The sequence below is a fragment of the Amphibalanus amphitrite genome, unplaced genomic scaffold, assembly GCF_019059575.1.
Source record: "Amphibalanus amphitrite isolate SeventyFive unplaced genomic scaffold, NRLGWU_Aamphi_draft 000807F_arrow, whole genome shotgun sequence".
Lineage (NCBI taxonomy): Eukaryota > Metazoa > Arthropoda > Thecostraca > Balanomorpha > Balanidae > Amphibalanus > Amphibalanus amphitrite.
In genome coordinates, this window is record NW_024882301.1 from 84,440 (window position 1) to 112,183 (window position 27,744).

The following is a 27,744-nucleotide window of genomic DNA, read 5'->3' on the forward strand; positions in this document are numbered from 1 at the left end:
TATTTCGGCGCCGATCTATGCATGTGCTCTCCAGGGCGCTTCGGTGCCCCGAAATCCAATCGAGAGGCACGGACCCCTGTTCCATCCTCTTGTTGTACCAGTGTGATTTATTACTCATTGAGCTGAAGGGTGAGTATTTTCATGTAAAAATGTTGTGAACGTCGAAGTTACAAATGAAGTTATGCCTTGCTTATGATATTGAGAACTCACAATTTTCGCCATAAAGTTATCCCCCCACCTAGATGAAGTTTTCTCCCTTGTCCTTTCTGCGTCGATTTCGTCGTGAATGGCTACCATATGTATGTAATTGTTCATTAACTGCAAAAATCCGCCAATGAAGCATAAGTATTGTGTTGGTGACCAATGAGAAGCCGCTATTCAACGAAGTAACCGTAAAATAAAAAAACTGAACACGTTTTGCACCCTTCTGCTAGACTTTCTTGTGTGTGTTGTAGCGAGTATTTGTTGCATTGTAACAACTAACAAGTGTAGGTATTGCCATGGATTACCTCTTCATCCATGGTATTGCTGAGCGTATAGGAAGGCCTTAAATTAATTATTGTTCATTTGTTTTAAACTAAGACTAAAGCTAATGTTTAAAAATTGAGGTTTTTTGCCCGACGTTTCGCGTTTATTGCTTATTCATGGGCTAATGCTAAAACATAATTTCGTCGACATACATATCAAAAATTCAAATAACATCATTGACAGCATTGATTAATTTAAGGCCTTCCCAGGGGGGTACGCTCCGGCTGTTAAGCATTATGAAAAATGGTGACAGACGTTTGTGGAGGATTGTCGACGAACTCTTGTTCCGTGAGCAGTACTTACACGCTAGCGGAAAATTCACCAATCAGCGCTCGGCGGTACTCGACGCTGATTGGTCCGACGCTCGTGACGAAATTGCGGGAGTTATTCTCTATGGACCCGAATAGGCTTTTGGATTTCGGAGGGGTTTCTTTAAAATCATATGCTGTTTCGAGCTGTTTTCGAGTTGAAATATATTTCTTATGACTGTTACCTATATAATGGCACCATAATATCATGATTTTGATAAATATTACCGATGAAATATCGGCCGAAAAGACATGCTGTCATGGTACGGACTGCCCTGCGGCTGATGTGGGGTCCCTAATGCCAGCGTATGGTAATAATGGGGTGACGAAGGGTTATTGGAGACTCTTAGAGCCCCATCAGCATTCAGCATAGGGTCATCAGAGGCCGGGAACGTCCATCAGGGGTCTGAGTAGGCCTGTCATAGGGGCATACATGACACATCATGGCCCATGGGTCAATGTAGATCCATGGGGCCGTTGAAGGGCCAGCATTGTTCAGCGTGGGCTCGCAATTACCTCTGATGGGCATATGCCGTGCCCCGATGGACTAACGCTGGCCCCTGATGAACCATCACCAGCCCCTGATAGGTCTACAAAGCCCACTGCTGGGTCTAAATTGGTCACTGATATGCCCAAATGGGCCACTGAGAAACCCGTACAACATCCCCTGACTGCACCTGCTGGACCAGTGCCGTCCTCTCATGGGCCCACCACAGCTCTTGAATGACCTTTTCAAGTCCCTTGAAGTGCCTTTATTGGCCTAAATGGCCCCTGATTGGCTTATGTGGTCCCTATTGGTCCTATATGGCCCCCATGAGCCCTCAACGTCCCTAGACGGCCTTACATTATACGTCACTGGGCCCTGTTGGGTCAGCACCGGCCCCTGATAGGCTTGCACTGAACCCACCGGGCCTATACCGACCCATGAAGGGCCTATGTCGAGCCCTCATGGGCCTCCGATGACCACACGCCGGCATGTGTGGCCCCATCAGCAGTGGTCCGTCTATCCCATGTACTTACGGTCTTTTTGGTCGATGTGACACCGGTAGTATATAGAAATGTTATGATTAAATGTCGTTATTACACAGTCAAAAGTCACAGACAGAATATCCAAGCTCAAAAATGGCCTCAAACCCAACAAAAACTGGTACAAATCCCCTTCAAAAGCCGTAAGTCTATTAAACGCCATAGGGGAATAGCTGCAGTCCCCCGCAATTTCGTCACGAGCATCGGGCCAATCAGCGTTGAGTATTGCCGAACGCCGATTGGTCGATTTCCGCTAGCCTGTAAATGCTGCTTGCGGATATAGTTTTGAACAAAAGAGGGTCGCGGCTACTAATTATCGCTTGTCACCACTTTTTCGTCGGGAGCGTTCTACCTGGTTTATATAGCCTTGGTTCCGCCTACTGATATAGGAAGGCCCAAGGCTATATAAACCAGGTAGAACGCTCCCGACGAAAAAGTGGTGACAAGCGATAATTAGTAGCCGCGACCCTCTTTTGTTCAAAACTATATCCGCAAGCAGCATTTACAGGCTAGCGGAAATCGACCAATCGGCGTTCGGCAATACTCAACGCTGATTGGCCCGATGCTCGTGACGAAATTGCGGGGGACTGCAGCTATTCCCCTATGGCGTTTAATAGACTTACGGCTTTTGAAGGGGATTTGTACCAGTTTTTGTTGGGTTTGAGGCCATTTTTGAGCTTGGATATTCTGTCTGTGACTTTTGACTGTGTAATAACGACATTTAATCATAACATTTCTATATACTACCGGTGTCACATCGACCAAAAAGACCGTAAGTACATGGGATAGACGGACCACTGCTGATGGGGCCACACATGCCGGCGTGTGGTCATCGGAGGCCCATGAGGGCTCGACATAGGCCCTTCATGGGTCGGTATAGGCCCGGTGGGTTCAGTGCAAGCCTATCAGGGGCCGGTGCTGACCCAACAGGGCCCAGTGACGTATAATGTAAGGCCGTCTAGGGACGTTGAGGGCTCATGGGGGCCATATAGGACCAATAGGGACCACATAAGCCAATCAGGGGCCATTTAGGCCAATAAAGGCACTTCAAGGGACTTGAAAAGGTCATTCAAGAGCTGTGGTGGGCCCATGAGAGGACGGCACTGGTCCAGCAGGTGCAGTCAGGGGATGTTGTACGGGTTTCTCAGTGGCCCATTTGGGCATATCAGTGACCAATTTAGACCCAGCAGTGGGCTTTGTAGACCTATCAGGGGCTGGTGATGGTTCATCAGGGGCCAGCGTTAGTCCATCGGGGCACGGCATATGCCCATCAGAGGTAATTGCGAGCCCACGCTGAACAATGCTGGCCCTTCAACGGCCCCATGGATCTACATTGACCCATGGGCCATGATGTGTCATGTATGCCCCCCCTATGACAGGCCTACTCAGACCCCTGATGGACGTTCCCGGCCTCTGATGACCCTATGCTGAATGCTGATGGGGCTCTAAGAGTCTCCAATAACCCTTCGTCACCCCATTATTACCATACGCTGGCATTAGGGACCCCACATCAGCCGCAGGGCAGTCCGTACCATGACAGCATGTCTTTTCGGCCGATATTTCATCGGTAATATTTATCAAAATCATGATATTATGGTGCCATTATATAGGTAACAGTCATAAGAAATATATTTCAACTCGAAAACAGCTCGAAACAGCATATGATTTTAAAGAAACCCCTCCGAAATCCAAAAGCCTATTCGGGTCCATAGAGAATAACTGCGGTCCCCCGCAATTTCGTCACGAGCGTCGGACCAATCAGCGTCGAGTACCGCCGAGCGCTGATTGGTGAATTTTCCGCTAGCGTGTAAGTACTGCTCACGGAACAAGAGTTCGTCGACAATCCTCCACAAACGTCTGTCACCATTTTTCATAATGCTTAACAGCCGGAGCGTACCCCCCTGGGCGGAACCAAGGCGGAACTATATCACGTCCAACGCCGCAAATTATTGTTAACGCAACAATCATCAGATGACCTATCCGGCAAGACCGCCGCATGTTTCGCCGGGTCTTCTGCGCTCGTATTCCCGTCGATCCCGCAGGGAGCACGCCCCCCTCTGCAGGATTACGTAATTCACAACGCTCGGCGATGCTCAACAAGGTCTTCCATACCTATATCCACAGTCCGCGCCGAGGGTGGAGACATGTCAAGCTCCTGTCTGTTTATCACCGATAGTTGACGAGCACAAGGAAGTATCCAAAAATGGGAACGCTGAATATGTTACACCCTCAAAACACCTAGTCCCAATGAAAATCTAGTTTTTTTCTTTCTTAATGAGTGTAAGTGGCAAAAGGCCTGGTAGGATGGACACGAGGAATGATCGAAGTCAGCATAAAAATGATAAATAAGCCACACAGAGCGACCTATATAAGAGAAATTCCCCAAAAACGATCATGCTTAGAAACACGGAAGACAAAACCACGCTCATGACGCTCCTTATAAAACAACGCTAAACAGCTAGCATCCAAATAAAATATGTCTTTCCGGACTGATAAAATGCAGCTGAATAATTTTAAACCACTGAAACTGAGTTTACAACAGTAGTTCGGTAAATTCACTCACGTTCCACGCGGTTGTGCGCCCCGACACCAAAAGTCAACAATATTACCTCGGGACCGACCTCGTGTTTGCTTGCGTATGTCAGCATCTGGTGTCGCTAGAATGAAACTTCATAACCAGGCGAAAATTATTATACTTGACCTCAAAATGTAAAAAACACCTCATTTTCCTTAAAATTGCATGTTAAATGTAGTATAAGCCATGTTTTCACCATTCCGTCATTTCAAAAAATCATTAAAAATATCATTCGACGGTCAATTTCCTTGTTCAACGGTCAGATTAAAGATAATTTTATAGAGACTTAGTAGATACTTGAATTAGCGTGCACTTTTTTGAGACGTGATGCACTAATGAGTTTTAGTGGGCGAACGGCCGAAAAATTACCTTCCGTTCTCATAAATGGGAACGCCCGTTCCCATATTTGGGAACTCCGTTCCCAAAAATGGGAACGTTCCTATATTTGGGTACTCATGACCATAGTTCCACCTACTGATATGCTCAGCAACACTTGTCAATTTATATACTTAAGTGTAGGTATTGTATGTCAATAATTTCAAATAATTTGGTGTGTTTCTCGTAATATATTTTGCACTCTTCACTCTGGAACCACTAACCATTAGAGCAACAGCAGTCAGTACTGCAGATAAGCTTTTTGATAGCCTATTTTTCTGTAGGTAATAATTATTGACTCAATAAGTCAATAGTCAAAAATCCATTATATTTATTTTGCCTGCATCACATTTCTCTTGTCTAAACATGTCCAATGAACAATAATTTGATCATAGTCTAAAAGCTTGAATTTATATACAAGTGTGGTAGATTGTAGGATGAAAAAGAACATCTCAGTTGGGCAAACTAGACTTTTGGAATCAAATTATGGAGGCATCAATAATTTGATTCTGGTGGGAGGAGCCATGACCAAATATGGGCATGGAATCAATTTTTTGATTCATTTGGGTACGCTTTTGACTTCAAATGAATCGTTACGGTTGAAAAAAGGCCCATGACGGTGAGATTTTTCTTTTAAAAGGTAGAAAAATGTGGTAGGTTTGCAAAAAATGTTACCTCAAAGCTAAGAAATTGTCCCTTTGGCCTTGTGAATGGGAAAAAGACAGAGCCACTGTCCATCACGTAAAAGCTGTTTTGAGGAAATCACACTGTATGTTATTTTTGTATCATGAATCACATACTAACCAATCAGTATTTGTGTAAAATGGCAAAATGAAATTTTTAAATCCCTAATTATCATTGTTGTAGTGCTTTTATATTATTTACATGGTTTTTACCTGTTGCTTCAGTTTTTGTATTCTTGACATTTATAAATTGTGAATTGTTATCAAATGTAGTGAAGGTAAAGTACAAAAATGCTATAGGTATCAGTTGTGGTGCTGAGGATACCACTAAATGAGAATAATAGCAAGATAAATGCTGTATTCTTGCAAGTCATTGTTGCCTATCTGTTAACATTACCTGTGAATCAAAATAATGATTAGCCAGCTGATGGGGAATCAATATTATGATTATCTGTTTAAAGTGAATCAATTCCTTGATTGCCTTTCACTACCTATATAATTCAAATTGTTATGATAGGAGCAATATTATTTTGCTTAGGAGATAGTTCAAGCATTTCTGTTCAAGATCAGGCATGCTCCTTCTTGAAACACTCTCTTATTTTTATGTGATTGGTAAGTTAGAAATGGTCTACATTTATGCCCAAAAGGAATCAATCTTTTGATGCCTCCATATTTTGATTCCAAAGGTCTAGTTTGCCCAACTGATCTTTGTAATTTGTAAATGCTTTGTCTTTGTAAAGTCAGGGTTGAAAAATGCTCGTATAAAGTGGAGGTGAGGGTGGAGGTTTATTTTCATTTGGATGTCTTTTTCCACCCAAATCAGCCAAGTTTGGGATGCTATGGTGAGTGTTCGTCTGCGGAGGTCGACGACTGATAGGTCTCAGAGATGAGGGCCCTGGCGGACCGGTCGGCGTGGCCCGGTGCATCGCATAGCGCACTAGCTCCTGATCCTCGTAGGGGACCGGTAGTTCCGGAGATGTGCCTGGGGCGTGCATGAAGGGGTTGCCAGTGGGCAGTGTCTTATGAGGTGCGGTGATCAGAGATGGGGGCTCAGCGTAGAAGCAGGCAGAGGCGTGGCACCAGGTGGAGGGCGATGCAGGGGTTGTATGTGCCACAAGTACTACCGGTTGTGCAAGGTGATGCAGCGGGACCTGTGCACCTTGACGAGATATTGGTCATGCGGCATTGTCTCCACCACCACGCTGGTGCGGTCCCATCGTTTGCCGTGTGGGCCAGACTGGTTCTGGAGACTCACCGTGGCGCCGGAGACCAGGGGTGGCAGCTGGCGAGTATGTGGACTGTGGAGTCAGTATGTCCCCTTGCTTGGCGAACCGGAGCCGTAGGACCTCCGCCTGATGTGCCCACCCATGCCTCGCGCCATGTAGGATGCACAGAAGCGCCGGTGAAAACTTGAGTCTGTGGCGCAACAGGCAGCAGGTCACGAGATTGCGGCCGAATATGATATGTGCGGGTGACAGGCCAGGCTCCATGTCAGGTGTGTTGCGTTAGGTCAGGAGACCTGCTGTGACAACTTCTGTGTCAAGGTCACCATCGGCAGTCGTGTGCGAAGTCAAGAGGCGTTTCATGGTCTTAAATGCGACCTCCGCTCCACCGTTAGACCTCGGATGATATGCGGATGATTGACGGTGGTGCACGCCCCAACCGTCAATCGATACAGGAGGGCTGCGGTTGCCTTGGCAGTAAACTCGGGCCCACCGTCGGTGCTCAACTCCTCAGGAATGCCATATGTGGCGAAGTAATTGATCAGTGCACTTCCGAGGCCGGCCGCTCCGGAACCCGATCGAGTTGTCCAATGTGTGGCCAGTTGCTGAATCGGTCGACAACCACAAGGGAACTCGTGCCCCGTGCTTCGCAGTAGTCAGCGGCGATGGCCTGGAACGGGCGTGATGGGACACACGGTGGCGCAGGTGGCATGGGCAGCTGGGACGGCGTCATGCGATAACAGTCTAGGCATTTGGTGCGGGTGGCCTCGATATCTTTTGAGATACCTGGCCAGAATACAGCACCTTGTGCCCGGCTCACCATCTTCGACGTACCCTGGTGTGCAGCGTGTAGGGCGCGTAATACTTCCGGCGTGGCTTCAACGTTGGTGGCACCGCCACCCGGGTGTCCATCATCACGACGTCGTCGACAGTGGACAACCGATCGCGAAACTGCCAGAATGACTCTAGAGCCTCGGGTACGGGGACCTGCAGGCCGCAGTTGCTACTGTACAGCGACCCTGAGTAAGTTGTCCCAGCACCCTTACAGGGAACAACGATAAGCTGTCAGAGAGCACGCACAGAAAACCTCAGCTGCTCTTGTACAGGGACCGGCAGTCGATATCAATGCTATCGGTTGTTACTGGACAGGACAGACGGCTAGAGTTTGGGTTCGTGTACAGTAGCAACTACGGGTCCCCGTAAGTCGTCACGTGATGCCGGAAAGCCAGAATGAATCATGGCTATTAGGTCCTGTAGATCATGGTCACGACGTGTCTCGGTTCGGACGTGCTCCCATGTGGTGGCGCCGAGCACGTTGGCTGACGTCTGGGCGGCGGCGATGACAGCGGGCTTTAGCTTGTCCTCAGTGCCGGCACGCACACGGACGGCAGCGAGGACGTCTTGGTCGGTTTCTGGTCATGTTGTAGCCGAGGGGTGCCGGGATGCGGCGGCTGCTGCTGGAATGGTACCTTTGGGAACATGGACGATGCGGTAGCGCCACATCAGGGTTCGCTGTTTAAAGCAGAACAGACGTGGATTTTGTATGCCAGCAAGTTCCCTATCACCGAGTAGCTTTGTTAGCGGTTTGTGATCGGTGGCGATCACAATGTAGCGGCAGCCCATGGTGAAGAACTGGCTATCCTCAAGGGCCCAGGCCACCGCTATCGCTATCTCTATTGCAGGACAGTATCAGAGTACCATGTGCATCACCCTACCACTTTGACTTTGCAGCTCAAAGTGAAAGTTACATTAACTATCTGAAATAACTAACCTGTAAGATAACTGTCTAATGCCTACTTATAAAGGTTTGAAATGTAATGTTTTGAGGCTTTACACTTGTTTTTTTTTTCAGATGAGGGCCTGAACTTGTCTGCTAACAACAGTCAAGTGTTTGCTAAGGACAGACCCCGACAATGGGGCTGCCGTCCTCTGAAGCTAGTCTGCTTGGCAACTCTAGCTTGTTGCTGCCTACTAATGCCACTGACATTGGTAAGGCCTACCTCTGACATTGGTAATGTCTAGGCCCCAACCCCATGGTCTCTGAGGCTTAAGTACTCAGGAATCTGTCACCATGCCAATTTCACTCTGTTGTTTTTCACTCAGCCATGGTTATGAAGCTTTCATGATTGCACCATCAGCACTAATCACTATGCTTGGTAATAATGGTGTGCAGTGTACTCCCATTCACAGCAATCATTGAGGGTTTCTTTATTAATAACTTGGTGAGTTTCACAGTCTCAACTGTCAGTGCAAAATAGGACAGTCAGCTCACGATAATGACATATGTCATCAGGCGCGGATACAAGGGGGGGCCATGGGGGCCATGGCCCCCCCCTTGGCCGATTTTTTTCAAAAATAAAATAAAAAGTTAAAAAGTTAAAAAGCTGAAAAGGGGGCCTCCTGAAAATAAAGTGGCCGAAATCCGATGAGTTTTTTTTTTTAACCTACCCACTTAGTTATTTCTTAGAAGACTAGCTGAGAAGACTTGTTTGTTAGAAGATTGGTAAAGCTTTTCATAACTTGGAGGTCTCTTATACTCACAGAGATGACCACTTTTACAGGGCCTCCTAACCTGCACAGAGGGCCTCCAAGCCTGCACAGATGTTGAGATGTTGCCTGAACAGCTAGATAAGCTCAATAGACGCAGTTTTTTTTTGGGGGGGGGGCCCAACAAGTGGGAAGATGGGGCCTCCAACAGGTGGGATTATGGGGGGGGGCCTCCTGGTTTCTAATGGCCCCTCCCTTGGAGATTTTCTGGATCCGCCCCTGTATGTCATTACAATTAAAACATGCTTTTTTCTTCAAGTCCGTCCCTGGCAGGTAGGTTTGAGCAGGATCTGCCTAAGTCAAGGCTCATGTTTGTATGGCCTGACCCAGTGGGCACCTTGGTATAACTTGAGTGAATGTTAGAACTTAGAATGCCTTCACTTTTCACTCTCAGCCAAATAATAATCTACTTGAAGCCTCACTTTGCTCAGTGGACTCAGTGGGGCTTTCACATAGTTTGCACTTTCTAACTTACCATTTTTTTTTAAGGCTCAGGCTCAGGCTCAGGCTTCAAAATGCATTTGTCTCATGCACCCCCTACTGGCGCACCTGGCTTTCCATGCCTTGGGGCGGGATGTTTGAACACTGCTTCCTAACTCGGCTCCTTGGCTACGTCATGGATGAAGTATTCCTGGATAGGACACTCCCTATTCCCCAACACTAGCGCCGGCGACCAAGCGGCCGCTCTGGTGGCGGAGCTCCGAAACATCGGCGGCGAGTGCGCCGGCGGCCGCCGCACCGGCTTGCGTGCTAAAAACGCGGTAATGGAGGGCGAAATTAGCGAACTTAAGCTCATAAGACACAATTTCAGACACTTTAAACATAACTTTTAGTCCTTTCTTATAATTATTATGGCTCCATTTAGTCACTATCACATACGGAATCATTACCTGATGCCCATAAACTGAGCCGGTATTCTTGACTTGCCGATGCAATTTATCATCAAATATCATCGTTCCTCGGCAGTCAAACAAGTTCCTATTGATGATTTAATACAAATATCAACTTATTTTTATGTTATCGCATACAATTTAACTTTATTCTAACATTGGCTCTTCGGCTGTAATCACGAACCCTCACTTGTCAGCAGAATTTAAGCAACTTCTTAAATCAAAACTGGGAAAAGAATATTTCCATGACATTCCTCAATTCCTGTTCTACCAGGTTCACAAAAATTTTCATCAAAATCGGTTATAGGTAAGTAATAAACGACAAAAGTATACCAAAAGACACGCTCCGCCCATAGCCCGTAATGCTAAAATGGCGCCAGCGCCCTCGCCGTCGGGAAATCCGCCGCCGCCGCCGGGTGGTCGGAAAATCGGCGGAGTGTCCCATCCAGGAATACCTAATCCATGGCTACGTAGCAACAAGCGCTAGGCGACGTTCGAAAGAGTGTAAAAACGAAATTATTAAGTCATTTGTGGGTCAGACGTCATTTGTGGGTCGGACCATCAGAGGTCATCAGATCAGATTTCGCCCATTTCGACAATTGTCGACAAAGCGGCGCTAGAAAAAAAAAAATAGTTGGAAAAAGTAAGGCTACAGAGCCACGGGAAAGTACATTGGATGACCATTTTAACAATTTTTCTGAGCAGTACACTCGTGTTTGATATAAGGTCAACGGTTCAGCCTGCAAAAAGCAAAAACTGACGAAATTTACGTTTTTGTGGACACTTTATGCATTAAATTTTGACTCAAAACTTGCACGAAACTGCTTATACTGGCATCGTGTTCCCATCGTCGAAACACGTCGAAATATCTATAAGTGAACCTTTGACCGAAAAGAGTCAACTTGAAAATTGGAACCGTAGGTCAAGGTCATGACCTGGCCGGAAAGGTCGTCCTGCATATCAGTCTATTTGTTTCGCTGAACTGAATGCATGTAAGGTGTTTTCATCGCTCTAGCACGTGTCTCACACTTAGGCCGCCTTAGCGTTGGAGGTCATTTTAGCGTCATTACGAGCGAGCGAAGCGATGTCTTTTCATTTTTTTTTTTTCAATATGACGGAAAAATCTCAGTATGGGCGGCCCGACCCTGCCCGGCCTTTATTTAACGCTTTTGAGAAGCTTATATCTCAGCAACCGCTGGGCCGATTTACTTAGGTACGTTAATTTTGGTAGGGTAGCTTCATTCCTTCTTCCAAGTATTGGACTATTTTTGATAGATGTCGATGACCCCTTATGCACGTGCCACGTGCAAAACGAAGAGGTGTCAGTTTTGTAACAATTTCAATATCTCGGTAACTACTGGACCCGGGACCGATTGCGCTGAAAGTTGACAATTGGCATGTATAGGTAGGCACTCACTAGGCAATGCATTTCCATGTGCCACAGTTGGGGTGCAGCTGCACGTGCGCACGTGCAGAGGTCGATACATACGGCCTTGGTCGATACAGATCTCGAGAACGACTGGACCGATTGCGCTCAAATTTGGTGCACGGGTAGGGACCGGTTAGTAAGGTGCCGTGCAAAAGTCAGTTTGGACCCAGTTTGCCAGTTTGTACGTGTGCACGTGCAGGCTGCCGCTTCCAGATATCGAGAATGGCTGGGCCGATTGTGCTCAAATTTGGCACATCGCTTGAGACCGGTTAGTAGGGTACCGTGCACGAGTCAATTGGAAGTACCCCTTCGCAATTCCGCACGTGCAAGGGTCACCCTCTCGCTCTCTCGTCTGTCGCCCCCAAAAGGCGTTTTACTGGTTTTATTCATTTACATATGATTTACATAGCTTTACCTTCTACTATTATATTTTTAAGGACCTTTACCGATGACTTTTATTTCACATTCTAAGCTTCCCAGTAGATTTTCTGAAGTACCTACTTACCTAACACTCATTTTTTTACATTTTAGCTAGCAAGTAGCAAGTATAAATTTCCATCGTAATTAGTCGCTGTAATGTCTACTCATAATTTCATTTGGTTCGACCTTTGAAGGAATGTCGTCAGATATAGGTACCAGTAACAACATAATCACAAAAATAAGAAATAGACGGTAAATGTTTTTGCCTTTAAGGCGACTGATAATGCCCTTGATCTTGACTTCGAATTCTGCCATCCACTGCGGGTAATTGATACGGTCACTATGCTACAACCCGTGAACCAAGGTCCGCGGCCCCTGACCCTCATATTGTCGTCATGTCACTCGCGCCGGTGATTCATTAGCGTCCGGGACTGGTCACTATCACTGCTGCGTGTCTCATTATTGGCTGGGGTGCGTGCACCGGCGACCCGACACGACACGACGCTCCGCTCGCCGGTGCGTCCGCGGACCCCGGGGTCTCCGGCGGCCCGGGGGGCAGGTGCTAGCTCAGAGGCCAGTTGTACGAAAAGAAAAGTCCTGTTTTGCCTACCTAAAGATATCGTCGAATATCGCCAGCCACGCTAAAAATAATCGCTGATGTGAAATGTCAAATCAAATTAAGTTATGATGTGAAATCAGCGAGCCCAATTGCTATGTTCTCATATTATCGGTCATTGTTATCGTCTGGTTGGTATAAGTTGTTGGGGACCTGAAAGAATAAAATACCGCCATTCGGTGATTTTGCTTTTTGTAAAACTAACTGAAAGCACGATATACAGGCGTGAGATACACCTTACGGATGTTATGAAGAAGAAGAACCTCAAAATTTAATATGCTGTCATGATTGACGATTTCTCCATGTTTGATTGTATGCTGGTTTCCAGTAGACTTTCTTCCAATAGCTGTGTTTTTGACGTGCCACCGGGCTATTCCGACTTTCGATTTGAAACGGTTGGTGTGGAGCTCGCCAGGCTGTTATTCCTCTCTCAAACTGTAATTCTGTTGAAGTCATCACGTCTTGTACCCGGTCCAGTCACTGTATGTACCTGGTCCAAGCTTTGTGTACCTGTTCCGACCTCTGTGTGTTTACCCGCTCCGGAAGACGGTGACGACGCCGGCGGCTGCGGGATGGCCTGGGCCGAGCCGCAGCACCTGCTATTCCAGCTGGCCAACGGCTGTTTCCTGGTATCGTACCTGGCGCCCAACTCACAGCGGGGACTGCTGGCACTGCACGCCGTGCTCATACTGGGTACGTGACTGGTGGAGAGCGAGCTAATGGCAATGGAAGGATCTGTGTTGGTGAAGTGAGGATGGTATGACCTCGCTGATGACGCGACCCAAATAGGGGATCGGTACTCTAGCGACATAGATATCGTTCTAAAAATCTTGTCTCAGTGTTTTTTGTTAGTGCTTATTGATCATCAACAGCTTATAAATGACTTCGACTGTAACTGATACCGGATTGTCACCCTCTGCTCCGCCGGCGGCAGGATTTTTCCTGTACTCGATGTGGGGCTGGAACGTGATCTGCGCGCCGGGCATCTTCACCTGGAACTTCCTGTTCGTGCTGCTGAACATGGGCCAAGTGCTGCACATCATCTACCAGATGCGGCCGGTCAAGTTCAACCACGAGCTGGAGGAGCTCTACAGCACGCTTTTCGAGCCGCTCAGGGTAAGGGCTGTGCGGGAGGAATCGGGCGAATGGGACAGATATTGCGATATACGGACAAACAACAACGGGATGCAGTAAGGATACTAAAATCTAGAAAGATAAGGAAGTTAATGTTTTATGCGTGATTTTTTTTTAGTTTGTCAAGTCGCATGCCATTTTATTATGGCGAATTTGAAGCAAATTATTGATTGTAGTGGACTTTGGCCTGGAGTGTCAGCCACTGTTTTCCCATGTGTGTCATTGTCGGCGCGCTCTTCACGTGACCTCCGTTCCGTGCGCCCCCCCCCCCCGCAGGTGCCGCGGATGCTGTTCCGGAAGCTGGTCAGCTCCGAGTATGCCCAGCTGGTGACACTGCACGCCGGCGAGGCGTACGCCCTGCAGAACCTAACGCGCACCGACCGACTGGGCATCCTGCTGGCCGGACGGTGTAACGTGCTCTCCGACAACAACTTCCTGCACAGTATCGGGCCGAATCAGTTCCTGGACAGCCCAGAGTTTGAGTCCACCAAGGCCACCGCCGAGGAGAAGTTCAAGGTGCGCGGAGAAAGGAAAGAGGGATGAGGCATGTGGGAGGGAGGCTGAGTGCGTGCGAGGGTGGGATGCATGTTTATTTTGATCGAGAGTTCGTACTTTGTTCGGTCCTGATGGTGGTTTGTGTGATTCAGTGATGTATTTTGAAATGCCTCGTGCACCGTTTGCTCAGCTTTGCTCTATCGCGTGCTCATGCCTTGTCTGGCCAGTTTTGCAGTGTGATCAATATCCACTCTTAATGGTCAGCCGATTTATCTTTTCATCTGACACATGCTCCTGCTTGATTTTCATACAGTGCCCTGTTTCCACATCTAACCCGCCCCGTCCCCGCCTGCGTCGGTAGGTGGGCATCATCGCGGCCAACCAGTGTCGATACATCTTCTGGCACCGGTCCGCCATCGAGTACCTGTTCGTAAAGGAGCCCTACCTGGCCACCGTCATGTCCACCATGATCGCCCGCGACATCACCAACAAGCTCTACTGCATGAACCACAAGGTGCGTGAAACGATACTGTATACGATTCCCAGTGTGTATGAACTTTTGCGGCATGAGCCATTGGGCGAATGAAACTAATCTCAGAGACCAAAGGACGAAGAACCTGTGGCGCTTGCTGTATCTATCGGTAACAGACCAGCCAATGCCTTAGGTCATGCAGATGAAAGAGCGTCACAACGTGGTTGGTGTATAGCCGTAAAGCTAGTCAGTACGAAGTACATTTTATTATAATTTAATATGTATTTATTTATTATTTATTATTATATTATTTATTATTATTTATTATTTATTCATTCTGTCTTGCTTTGTGGGTAACACATGTTTTGCACGTGACTGGCATACCTCTGTGCCATCGCCCAACCTTACCCGTGACCGGATCGATGACAGACAGTGGCATGTAGCCACTGCGACATAGTCCGGTCCGCCGACCCGGCCGTGGTGCGGGGGCTGACCAAAACCACCGACTACCTAACTCTTGTAATGCGTGTATGTGGTCGTACCATAGTCTATATTATCCACGCTCCCAGGAGGACACTTCAGTTGCTTTTTGGTAAATCTTGAAACAGGAAAAATTAAGGAAATTTTGTCAGATATGTAATGGTTTATCAGACTGACATTCCGATCCCGATCGGCTTAATTTCGTTTCAAAACAAATACGAGGTGGGTTATTTATAGCGATTATCGTTGCTCTTCGGCCTACCTGAGTTTGTTTTAGACACACAGACATAAGGGTGCGGTGAGAGGGTGTGGGCGTAGTTCACACCCCGCTGCGTGCTCCGCGTTATTTTTACAGCGGCCGCTGCCACCGAGCAGTGGTATTGCCGCGGTTGGGGGTTCACCTTGGTGTGAAGTGCGATACGACCGTTCTTTGTGCTGGCGGTGACCGACGTGGTCGTGCGTGCTTCGCGGAGTTAAACTTGAAGCCGGTACAGCACAGCGGTGCCAAAAATACGGGAGTGACACGGCACACGTGACGGCTGGCGCGGTGTGTGCTAGGTGCCCCCCCCCCCCCGTACGGACTGGCGTGGTGGCTGACGACCGCGTCCTGTAGACATGGGCCGCAGTGCCCGGCTAGTGATCGGCTAATGATCAGTCTAGCCCCGCCGGTCAGACTACACAGCGATCATGACCACCGTGGGACCTCATCGGCGTCCTACGAACCCGATGCCATGTTAATGGTTTATGTACAGCGGCCCGCCCCGTTCAGACTGTGTGCACTGGCGGCTGGTGCACCCGGGGTAGCTGCGTCCGTCCACCAGTAAATATACACACAGTGGACGGTCCGCCCCTTCCCGAGGGGGCTGTGCTAGAGCTGACCTCGGCCCGACCATTGGAGGTGTAATTGGACGCAGACGTTTAGCTTGTCAACAACTCACAAAGTGGCTGCAACCAAACGGGAAATCAATGCATGGTATTGATCAAATAATTGAATATAAACGGTCGCTACCAAGTGTACCCAATGGGTGATCGTATTTCTCGTAACTGGCGTACTGCGTAAGTCAGATAATTGGATATAATAGCCGAGGAGTTGGGGCATAACTCTTGTCAGCTGTCACCTGGCTGCTGCTGATTTTGACGGCGATCGTCAGTGGGCTTTGTGACTGCGATCTTAGTCGCAATAAACTATATCAGGGCAAGGCTGGACTATGGATGTCACCATGGCGATTGTTCGTTGCTGATGACCGGGTGACCGTGACAGAGTTTGTCCCCGTGAACGGAGAAATGGCTTTAAAGGTAGTGTGCCAGCTTTCTTGGACCGTATGGAGTTAATGGCCCAGATAAGGAGAACCGGATTTTTAGAACTTATCCATACCTTCAAAACTCATGGAAACGTCTTAAATTCTTCAAATTTTGAGTACCCCAGTGCGAAATTCGCCCCGACGGGTTGTCGGTCGTACCCCAACCACATTTCACACCACTATGAACAATAAATGCACACACTGAAATCGCTATTACCGATATGCTCATCCAATCAAGTTTCGATAAACCCGTTCATCATCAGCTCCTGCGGTTTCGAACACGCCTGTTAGTTGGCTTCTGATGCTCGTCGAGGTCGGAATTTCCAAATACGCGTGGTGCGTCGGGCCGCGCGCTCTGACTTCGGCCAAGAAAAATGCGTCAGCTGATCATTGTCATTTCTGCCACTTACGTGTGGTGAAATGGGGTCATAACTTATAAGACGGCTTTTTCATATCCATTATTTTACATAAAATCATATTTCAAACCATAAATAATGTTCGACAGCCAAATAAAAGAAACAATACCAATACGGGCTTACAGTTTAAGGCTCGACATTGTGTTGTCTACGATTAGACAGCTGATAACTCATTCCCGTACGTCGTATGGTCGTAACACTATAATGACCTTTGCTTATTGTCACAAGTGCGCCGCATTCGCGATTGTTGCCCGACGCCTGTTTGCAGGTGAGCCCACTACAGTTGTTATACATATCTAAAAACCGATAAACTTTTAGGCGAAAAAGGCACTATTCCAGGCCCATTTTTGATTTTTTTTTGCGATATTAGGTAAAAACAGAAGCTTCTTATCCTAGGAAAAATAAAATGGGAAATCTTTCAAAGGTGGCACACTACCTTTAAGTACCGCCTAGCGGTCACTGTCTACCCATGCCTGTCTATAGGACTGACAGACGATTACGTAGAACTTCCCAGCAGTGACTGACTGAGATGATGTATATGTTTATGTCAGCTAGGACTGCCAGGTGACGACTGAGTTCCTCCGCGGTGGTGATTGTGACTGAGTTTGGTAATCTCTCCCAGGTGATGACTGAGCTCCTCCGCGGCGGTGATTGTGACTGAGTTTGGTAATCTCTCCCAGGTGATGACTGGGCGCGGCTCAGCGGTGGATATCCGCCTGCCCAGCATCACATCATCACTGAGTTCGTGTGAGGTCCGCTCTCCACGCGCCGTGCCGCGCCGCGAGCTGAGGAGCGAGTCCTCGCCGGCCGGGAACGGGGAGCTAGTGCGCCCCTCCGGACTGGGACTGGCATCACCGGAGCCTGACAGACTGCGTGAGTAGTGGTACATATACCCGCCGTCTGCTGTGTTCATTAGGCGTGTGCTCGACTTAGGGTTGTGTGCTTGGACAATGCTGTGGTCACAAGGACGCCATGGCGTTGTTGGGGAGCTTGCAATGGCTCCAAGTGATCGATTAGAGCCAACTGATGTCGATTTCCTGATCAAATGTTGTCGCGAGTGATGCCTATACAAATGTACAGCGATAATTCTGTTTTTACGCTGTACAATGACGCTGTGTATTGGACTTTAGCTACATTATCTATCCTCGACCCGGTGTGAGATATGACGCTCATATTCCCCGCCAGGTGCGTACGAGCCGGGCCGCCGGAACGGATCACTGCCCAACACGCGCATGGAGCCGCTGCCGGAGCTGCCCTCCGTCGACGACCTGGTCCAGAGCACGCGAGAGGTGAGACAGAGAGGAGGGGTGGTGTTGGGCATGTGGAGTCGTGTGTTATCTTCCTAGCTGAACTTGAACTGTGCTCAGCAGGGATACCTTATAAATCAAATTGATGATTGCGAGACATCATAGTCTGTTGGAGGATATGCTGTGGTGTATGTTGATTTAAATAAGACATGGATCACTACAGATCACTGTTTTTTTTTCGCAAAGCCTCGCTTGTTTTGGAGACAGCTGTGTGCGCGCCCAGGTGGCAAAAAAGGCACACGACCACTAATTGGCGCTCGTACCGCTGCGACCGTGGGTAAATGAGCCACCGGACTACGTCCTATCAGTGCTATCAGACACCGACAACGTTTGCTGTCACATCGTAATGAGTGCGGTCGAGAATATTGAACGAACACCACTGGACGCACACATTCCCGGCTGTCCTGGCGGCACTTTGACGGGTGTATTGAGTTTTGGGCTTTATTTAGGCATGGATTTCATTTTCATTTCATTTTCAGGTGAATTGTATTTGTGGTGTGAACAGGGAAATTTTCGGTGAGATATTGCTGTTCCAGGACCCCGTTTTTCCTCGATTTCTGGCTACTACAAAACTATTCTGATATTGACTCAAGCCTACCTTTATGCTTTTGCTGTTTTCAGATCCAAAAAAGATAAAAGGTAGTTCCTTTAGATAATAGGAAAACATTTGAAGTTTCTGGTGCAGCCGGTTATCTATTTATTATAAGCTATCAAACTATCATGACATTTATGATAAGACGAAATCAAACGACCATTTGTCTCTGTTTCAAGCATGCCACAATAATGCCTAATAACATAATGACCTCGCGGCAGTCGACGCGCCGTTGAACCCCAACAAACAGCAAGCCCATTTCTTGTCTATTGGGGTGTTGCTCTGACCAGCGTCGCGCTTTACGTTTACAGGTCTCAGCCAGCGTCCCCTCGGGTGTGTAGCGTTCGCCCCCCCCCCCCTAAAACCGCTGGGGTCGGCTGTGGTACGCCGCTTTTATTGTGGACGGCTTTATATTGACCGATGACAGCAAGCTTCCAAGCTACAAGCGGGATGATTTAGAGTTCAGCTTGTTTTCTTCAGCATCTATGTCCGGCTAGTTTCAATGCTTTAATAATAGCTGCTTTCATAAACTCCAGCTTTTACTAATATGATAGTTTTAATAATAGCTTAAGCGTGCGGGCCTTTACTGTATGATTTACGTTTGCTTGGATTCTTATTGCCTTATCACTGGGCGTCATACCGCTAGGCTGCATTCTTTATACGTCACATGGACCATTGATGTACAATCGATAGGCGCTGCAACACCACTTACGCCACTTAAGTATTGAACGGAGGGGACTCAGCTGTTACGTTGTTAACCGAGTAGGTGTCTGTACTTCAGTTGGGGGAGGTTTGGTCAATGGTTGTCATTTTTAGCACATGCCATTTTTGGCAACCATGTGCTAAAAATGACAACGCTATCAGCTATTTTTAGCAACGATGAAGCCGATTTCACTCCTCAGCGAGGAAATCACGATTTTGGAAATACAAGCACTGATTTTGGAAAAGAAGTGCTGCCACCTGGTGCAAGAAGAAGAAACCAGCTTTAATATGGCCGTTGTTTGTATGGTAGTCCAACGTTGAAGTATACCCTTTTTTGTGGCCCGAAGTTGGAACTTTAAATTGAAGCATCCGAAAATGATCGATATTGATCGAAATCATGATGTTGATGAAAAAAATAATATGTTAAGTTGAGAGAGGAGGCCATTTTATCCAGATGCGGTGGTTTACTTCTTGAAATTATTTTTGCTTACGACGACTGCCATGTAATGAGGGATAATTAGCAGCCGTCATTAGCAAAAATAATTTCAAGAAGTAAACTACTGCATCTGGATAAAATGGCCTCCTCTCTCAACTTAAAATATTATTTTTTTCATCAACATCATGTTTTCGATCAATATCGATCATTTTCGGATGCTTCAATTTTAAGTTCCAACTTCAGGCCACAAAACAAACTACCATACAAATAACAGGCATATTAAAGCTGGATTCTTCGTCTTGCACCAGGTGGCAGCACTTCTTTTCCAAATCAGTGTTTATCTTTCCAAAATCTTCATTTCCTCGCTGAGGAGTGAAATCGGCCTCATCGTTGTCAAAAATAGCAGAATCGTTGTCATTTTTAGCACGTGTGACAAAAATAGCACGTGCTAAAAATGACAACGATTGACCAAACCTCCCCCGACTGACTTTGTGTCTATTGTGTGCATCACAGTAAATAAAATTATACTGTGTGCGTGAATGTAAGTAAGTACAGTTGGTTAGCATCAATTAACGTAATGCCTGGAACAGTGTCAGTGGGGATATGGGATGATTAGCTGTTCGACCGTTTCATTTCCTGTGCTTGATATAGTAATCCCTCCTAGATACCTGCCTCCCGTTGCCGTCTCTGGCTACTCTACCTTTCCGTTCTCGCACTGTCCTATCCTCCCTGACGGCGCTGTGCGCCCGCTGCCGCCGTCCGCAGGTGGCCAACTGGCTGGAGCAGAACGTCAGACTGAGGGAGACCCCGGAGCTGAGCGGCTCGGTGGCCAGGAGGGTGGGCGAGCCGCGGCCCCGCCTGCACTCGGCCAGCACCTGAGCTGAGCCGGCTGGAGCTGAGCTGAGTGGAAGCTAGGAGCTGAGGAGGAGATGGAGAAAGAACTGAGCTGGACGGAAATTAAGGCGACCTGAGCTATGCTGAGAGCAAACGAGCCGAGTAGAAGATAAAGCTGAGCAGATCAGCTACGCAGCACTGCAGTGCTGGATACGGTCCCTCGCCCCGGCCTTTACCGTTCAGTAACTGAGACTCTAGTCAGTGACCAGCGATTGTCCCCGGCTGATATCAAATCGTCACGTATGTGCTTTATGTGCTGCTTCGCCGTGTAGGCTGTATTTTATTCGTCACGATGTCCAACGGTGCATAGATGGGCGCTTGTTCGTTGGAATCTATGTAAGCAGCTAGTCGGCCATCTCCCCTCGCACCGGACGGCTGTCTTTCCGCGTTTGTCTCTTGCCAATGGCACAAATCGCGCTGTGTAATGTGTATGTGATAGGCGACTGCAGCACTTCTGGTCTTGGTATCTAGTCACTGGTCACGCTGCGGTCGACTGGCCCGTGGGTGAACCATCACCTCTAGTCAGCTGGCGGGTCTGTGCCGTTTTCGCCGCGCTGCGCCGCCGTTTGTCGTCACATCTAGTCGGCTCGCTGTGATGACACCGCCCGTCCGACGTCCTTTGTGAGCCAGCCGCCGCTCCTTTCTGACCGTGTTAAATCGTTCCCGGCGCTAATGTGTCGTTCGCTGGGCGGGACCGCTTTGGCAGGTCGCTGTAGCTAGGGAAGGGAAGGGTGCAGGCGCAGATATCTGTATAGGCAGCCGCGGCGGGTTACGGACGGCTCGACAGCTTTTTGAACATATCATAGTGCAGTTGAAGTATTGTATATTGTTGCGCCTAATGTCGCGATTAATATCTCGACACGTAAGGGCGGCTTTTTGAGCAGCAGCCATGCATGGATAATGGGATTTGTATTGCATGCTGCTGTCTGGCATGCAGAGCGCACAGCTTTAAGCGATGTATTGTAGACGTTGGGAATGTTCATTTCTGCTGGTGCTGATTTAAAGGCTTTTATATGTGTGTCCCCTGGCATTGCATACAGCGGATGGTGCTTGTATGCCTTCTGGCGCGGCAACGGAAGAACTAAAAATACACCCGAAAGTGTGGCTCGTTTTTGGAATACGATGCATCTTCACACTATCCGCGGCCTGGAAATAGTCCAGTCTAGTCCATCTTCTCAGTGTCGTCCTATTCCGCTGCACCAATGGCACCCGCGGCCGCGCTGCGCGGCCCGCTCCAAAAACCACCATCCGTCGCCGGCGGGCGCCGCGGCGCCGTCCAGTATTCATGGCGAATGGATACGTCACAGCCTCCGCAGAGCTGACGTTGACGTCAGGGACGGCGGGGGAAATACCGGCGCTGACGGCAGCTATCGTGGGTGCATTTTAGATTGGTGTATTATCACAAGGATGCACGAAGACGCTGTGAAAAGAAGGGCTAACGATAGCATATACAATGACATAGAGCTACTCGTAGTTATCATGATATATACTTTACTTGGATATGTCGACATTGTCGCTGTTCTCACATACTTTTAGGCAGTAATCTAGACGTTTTAAATGTTTTTTTTTTTTGTTGGTCCGTCTCTAACTACAACACCAATTCCGTCTCTACGTCTCCGGTAAACTTTTTGTATAAAATTGGTTACCGATCCAACTAGCACAAACACGGTACTCGACACGGGTGCAGCCACGTTGTTTTAACGAGTCTTTGACCTCACATCAGGTGCTCTTCGTTCTCTGGGCACAGAACGCATTCAGCAGTGAGCAGATGATGCGCCCTCAGTCCCCAAAACAGGCGGAACCAAACTCTGGGTCTCGTTTTTCTCCCACAAGCTAGCCATTGTGATCAGGGAGTCGGTATGCTGCCACCATGTTGGTGATTTTTCCCAGAACAAGGAATAGTGAGCGCATAGGTCATTTTTCTGGTGAATAAGTGAACAAACTGAACGCCATTCAATACACGCCAAAAAAGCATCCAACGTTCCAAGGGCTTACCACTGGAGGCCCCGGTAAGAGCAGGCTGACCGGTCGACCCAGCCCGTCGACCGGCGGCCGGTGCCGCTGTCGGTGTCGCCGCCCGTCGGTCGGTGTCGGTGACGGCGCCGGGTCAGTGTGCGACCGTCGAGCCGTCAGCGACAGACTGTGGGACGCTCCGCACCGGCGCGGCGGCCGGCGCCGGGGCCATGTGAGCTGACGGCGGATAGACGCGGGGTGTGAGACTGGCGAGAGAGACGTGGCCTGGTCAGGGGTGAGACTACATTGAGACTGGCCACCGAAGAAACTCGTGAAGAATGTGATCATATTTTGGGATAAGTGTGAACTGGCAATGAAAGAGAGTTGATCGTTACGGAGACGCGGATCTTGTTACGAGACGTTGAGTCTGCAGAGAGACTAGAAACTGGAACAAGGCATGGACGTCTCGTGATTTTGGCATGAATGCTGGTGACGTGAGAGATAGCCGGCCACACAAGCTCAATTGATAATACTGATGTGGCTAGTCTAAATCGAATATATTCGCTCTAAGAAGCACTGGACACAAGTAAATTCAAATATCCAAGCCATCCCTGCCATTTGCTGCCACGCCACAACCATCTTCCTCGATCTACAACGACTTGCAAGCGGTGAGCTTGGCTTGAAAGGTGCTCATTCCAGCTCACTTAGCCAGGTATAGGACGTTATGTGTTGCCCATGTGTGCGATTAATGCATTGACTTTGTGGATATCCGTCCTTAGGGTTAGAAATCTCTCCCAAGCTTAGGATGACCACCATCAGGTTTGGCTTCATAGACGGTTCACTCAAAGGTTAGGCTGCCGGTGCAGCCTACCCGTCAGGCGTAGGACGCTAGCGACATCTAGCGGTGGAAGCGTGACGTAAGGCGAGCTTTGCGGAACAGACTACCACTCCAGGCGCTTCATGGTAGTGACATCTAGCGCTCATATTTTGTTTCGGTACCGAGTAAACGCTGCGGGCGTTTGCTTGACTTGGCATTATTTTGCAGTGATAAATTCAAGCAGGCTCCGCGATCACTTGGCAGGTGAGCGAGCATGCTTACTAGATAGTAGATAATTGGACTTGCAGCACAGTTTGCTGGCTATTTCACTCCAATGAAATGACAGATTACATCTGACAGCATCGGTGCCGGTCAATGATTTTACTCCCATATGTTTTAACCCGGCAGTTGCTGGGGTATTTCGCCACCCACCGTTTGCTGGGGTGGGTGGGGGGCGTTAAACGCCCCCAGCCGATAACTCGAGAACCAATAGGCGCAGCGAAACGCACGAGGCGGCAAACGAAAGAGCGCGACGAGACGCTTCAGATGAGTACTTTAAAGTTGAATTTTGAGGTCACAGGTCGGGTCAAGGTCAGGTCAAACACCTGAAATCGGGCTTTCAGTAGCATGGACTTCAGGACTTCGCAATGGGCGCCTCTCGCCATAAACTCTGTCAAAACGGTGCATAATCCATCTTATAAGGCCTACGAGAGTGTCAGCTTCATGTAGGGGTCAGTCAAGCATAGGTCAGGGTCAAGGTCAGGTCAACCGGGTAGGCACATATCCCCGAAAATCAAAACTGATATTCGCAGCCTGTGACACATGTTTTATAGGTAATTTGGGGCGTAGAACACGATGGTGACATTCATTTTATCATATGTGTACGTGTTTGGCTCAAAAAGTTCAATTTAAGAAATTCATGTATCATGGTCGTGAAGGAGTCACGAAAAATTGTCAAGATTCAGTTCAAGATTATGGAAAATGCGGAACGATAATCAATAATCGAAGATAGCCATTTGATTGATCATGGTATTGGCAGTCTAATGGCGTTTACGGCATGTCTGTATGTCTATTCTGTGATTTTATATGATTTTTTGAACATATGCCGTTTTTGGTCGAAAACTCAGAAATCATGACGTCACTAAAACCTCGATATCTCAAAAATTTTCCAACCGATTTTTTTTGAAACTTTGTCACAATAAAACTTCAATCAATTCCCTGCAGGTACCCAAAATTTGGCGCGCCTGCGGCGCGCCGTTTTTATGCTATGGCCCGGCGAAAAAAGTGGGGGCGTTTAACGCCCCCCCAGCAACTCGCGGGTTAATCAATCAATTGGAATGTCACAATGATCAAAGATTAGATAAATAATATCGATAAATGTCTCAAGTGCCATACGCCTTGCAGGTAGCCTGTGCTGGTAGCCTACAAGAAGAAATATAAAACTTACAGGCAGTATTGCAATTTATCAGTTACTGCACTAGTCAATAACTCATGCTCGTCCCACGACAAACTGTGATGCTCGTCGGCCGAATCGAGGACGATGCGCTGTTACTAACAGTGCTCACCTGATTCCCTCACGTACTGCGCCCCCAGCGAGACGAGTCGCTGCCCCCTGAGTGGCTCATTAGGGGAATGTCGGAGACCGGTGCTGGACACGGGCCGTGCTGCGCACACGAACTGGCCCGCCCAGCAACAGAGGCGCCCGAGTCCGATACTGGCGCCAGTGGCCTGTAGTCCTACAGCGGCGTCACTATTCCTCAATCACCAGACCAGAGCTAGCATTAACCCGCGCCCTGGTGTGGGTCTGAGCCACCTTCGCCCTGGTGGGGGGGGGGGGCCAAAATGACCCCCCCGTCTAACTCGAAAACGAAGAGGGCTAGGAAGACGCAGAAAAAAGCAAACGAAAGCCCATAACAAGTACGTTCGAAAGTATTTCGGTCATTTTTTCGCTAAGGTCAATATTGAGGTCGCTAGAGGTCATCATAGGTCAAATTTCAGTGTTTTCGGTGTTGCCGGACATATTCCGCTGTAGCTCGGAAACTAGAAGAGCTAGAGAGCCGCGGAAAAAAGCAATCGATAGCTCTTTTCAAGCTCTTTCGCCAAGGTTCGTCAGATTTGACCTCAGCTCAACGGTTTGGCCTACAGAGGTCATGCAAGGTCAACTTGGCAAATTTCGTTGAAAATGTTTTTAACTATAGCATGCATTCACGAGAAAATAGAGAAACGATTCATGCACCATCGTGCTTGGCTCGTCGAGACGCGTCGAATGATATATAGTTTGACCTCGAAAGGTCATTTTGAAAATTTGACCTCAGGTCAAGGTCATGACCTTACCGAAATAGGTCATGCTGCATATCATTCGATCCGCATTGACGAGACAAACACGATAAACGTCGAACGGAGTCTCTATCTCTATTCAATAACAAGTAAGTGCAGAAAAACCGCTGGTGACCTCTGGTGACCAGGGAGATGACCTAGCGTGACCTCAGCGAGGTCACAAGCAAATGGTTTCACATGGGCTGTGATTTGCTGACCCAAGACACTTCAATAACGAAATATAGGAACAATCACGCCCGATTTAGCTGAAAAACAACTACTTTTCGATTCTCCCATTGACTTATAATGGGGAGCAGCGATGACCTGACCTGACCTTAGGTCACATTTATAAAAAATCCGAGATAGCCATTTTGTAGAGCTGGGTGACATCTTCAAGTACTGTAAATTTTACATCGATCGGATAAAAGCTGTGCCTTTGAGAGAGCTTTGAACTTTTTTAGAGGTGGTGTCAGTTTTGGTGACCTTGTGACCTGACCTGACCTGACCCGAACCCCCCCAAAAAGGACATGATGTAAAAATGTTGAATAAACAGCTATACAAAGTTTCAGGGCGCTAACTCAAGTGGTTTCTGAGTTATCGCTGAAAAACCACAGGGGGGGGGGGCAAAATGGCCCCCCCCACCAGGGCGAAGGTTATATATGTTGGAAGATGTATAAAAGAAAAAGAAATGCGTAGCTTATGGTCATCCTTATATCTCATTATAGCAGCCCGGTTTTCCTCCGTTAAAAGTAGTGGATAAAACGTCCATCGTCGGTAACTCGGGCCAGTGAGGGGGCCACGCTAGACCCGGGAGAACCATGCCGCCATCTCAATGCGGTACGTTAAACTATCGATTAGAAAATTATCACGTGTGATCCCGCCGCGGCCAAGGCCGATTGTTGGGTCCGTGGTGTCATTCGCATCAAGACTACTTAGCGAGGCACTCGGACCCACAGCCTGCCTGCAAAATTATTATTATTGTTATTTTTTATTGTTGTCCATCTATATTTGATTGTCTAGACGTCCCGTATGATGAATAAATGAAAGGTTTCCTCATTGCAACTTTCATCACTCACAATGCCAGTATATCGGGAATACACGCACGGAATCGCTCAGGAACTTTGCTATGGTGTTTCTCATACTTTAATGACTTTCGAATTGTAGTATGTGCATGCCTAATACGTTATTATTAGCCGCAGCATGTATGTTTTATTTGCATGCTTCCAGTAAGGGCTTCCCGTATCGATTATATGCCAGTTGCGATGGTTCTGTGTGTCCATGAAGGCCTTGACGAGGGGAAATCTCCGACACTATCATAATTGAACGAAAAAATAAACAAAGAATAAGATCGATCACCGACATGCAAATGCAATGGATAGACTGGAGCTGCACTTTTTACATAGATGCTACGTGTTGTACCTATGATTAGTTGTTTAATACTAGGAAAAAATCATTTGATGTGTCCAATGTGTTCAAAAGAGACATTGGCATTCCTTTACTTTCGCATAATAACTAGTATCGTTCATTCTTTTCGTGAAAGTTGAATTGATTTGACAATGTTCTATTGATGTACGACATATTTATATTTTCCAAGCCCTACTCTTTATCACTCACCAGTCACCGGTAAGCTGTATCTATCTGATTCTAGAATGTGTTGCACATACTCGTATGCGATACGACATTCTCGAGCAAGGTTTATTCTGCGGGTGTACTTGTGATGCCGTATGATGCCGTATGATGCCATATGATGAACGACCTTAATGTGGTCGTGTTCGGTCATAGTGTCACCAGTGAGCTCCCCTCTCACCA

The 27,744-nt window shown here is 47.8% G+C and overlaps 1 protein-coding gene across 3 annotated transcripts; it reads left to right on the plus strand.

The window, feature by feature from the left end:
* Nucleotides 1-451: 451 nt before the first annotated feature.
* LOC122366453 (popeye domain-containing protein 3-like) lies at nucleotides 452-21,953 on the plus strand. Of its 3 annotated transcripts, none has more exons than XM_043338731.1 (9): nucleotides 452-488; nucleotides 8,571-8,707; nucleotides 13,167-13,313; nucleotides 13,555-13,736; nucleotides 14,031-14,270; nucleotides 14,611-14,763; nucleotides 17,599-17,791; nucleotides 18,104-18,207; nucleotides 20,721-21,953. In XM_043338731.1, exons 2-9 carry the CDS (start codon nucleotides 8,632-8,634, stop codon nucleotides 20,832-20,834), a joined length of 1,209 nt encoding a protein of 402 aa, XP_043194666.1. In that variant the 5' UTR covers nucleotides 452-488; nucleotides 8,571-8,631; the 3' UTR covers nucleotides 20,835-21,953. The 3 variants fall into 3 exon arrangements, with proteins under 3 accessions (XP_043194666.1, XP_043194667.1, XP_043194665.1); XM_043338732.1 differs by lacking the exon at nucleotides 452-488 and adding an exon at nucleotides 3,761-3,813; XM_043338730.1 differs by lacking the exon at nucleotides 452-488 and adding an exon at nucleotides 6,229-6,337.
* The last annotated feature ends 5,791 nt before the right edge of the window (nucleotides 21,954-27,744 follow it).

Bases quoted from the DNA above. Each gene is read 5' to 3' on its own strand.
- LOC122366453 (XM_043338731.1), top strand. From the start codon at position 8,632: ATGGGGCTGCCGTCCTCTGAAGCTAGTCTGCTTGGCAACTCTAGCTTG. The intron at 8,708-13,166 runs GTAAGGCCTACC...CCGCTCCGGAAG, and splicing joins TACTAATGCCACTGACATTG to ACGGTGACGACGCCGGCGGC. The intron at 13,314-13,554 runs GTACGTGACTGG...CGCCGGCGGCAG, and splicing joins GCACGCCGTGCTCATACTGG to GATTTTTCCTGTACTCGATG.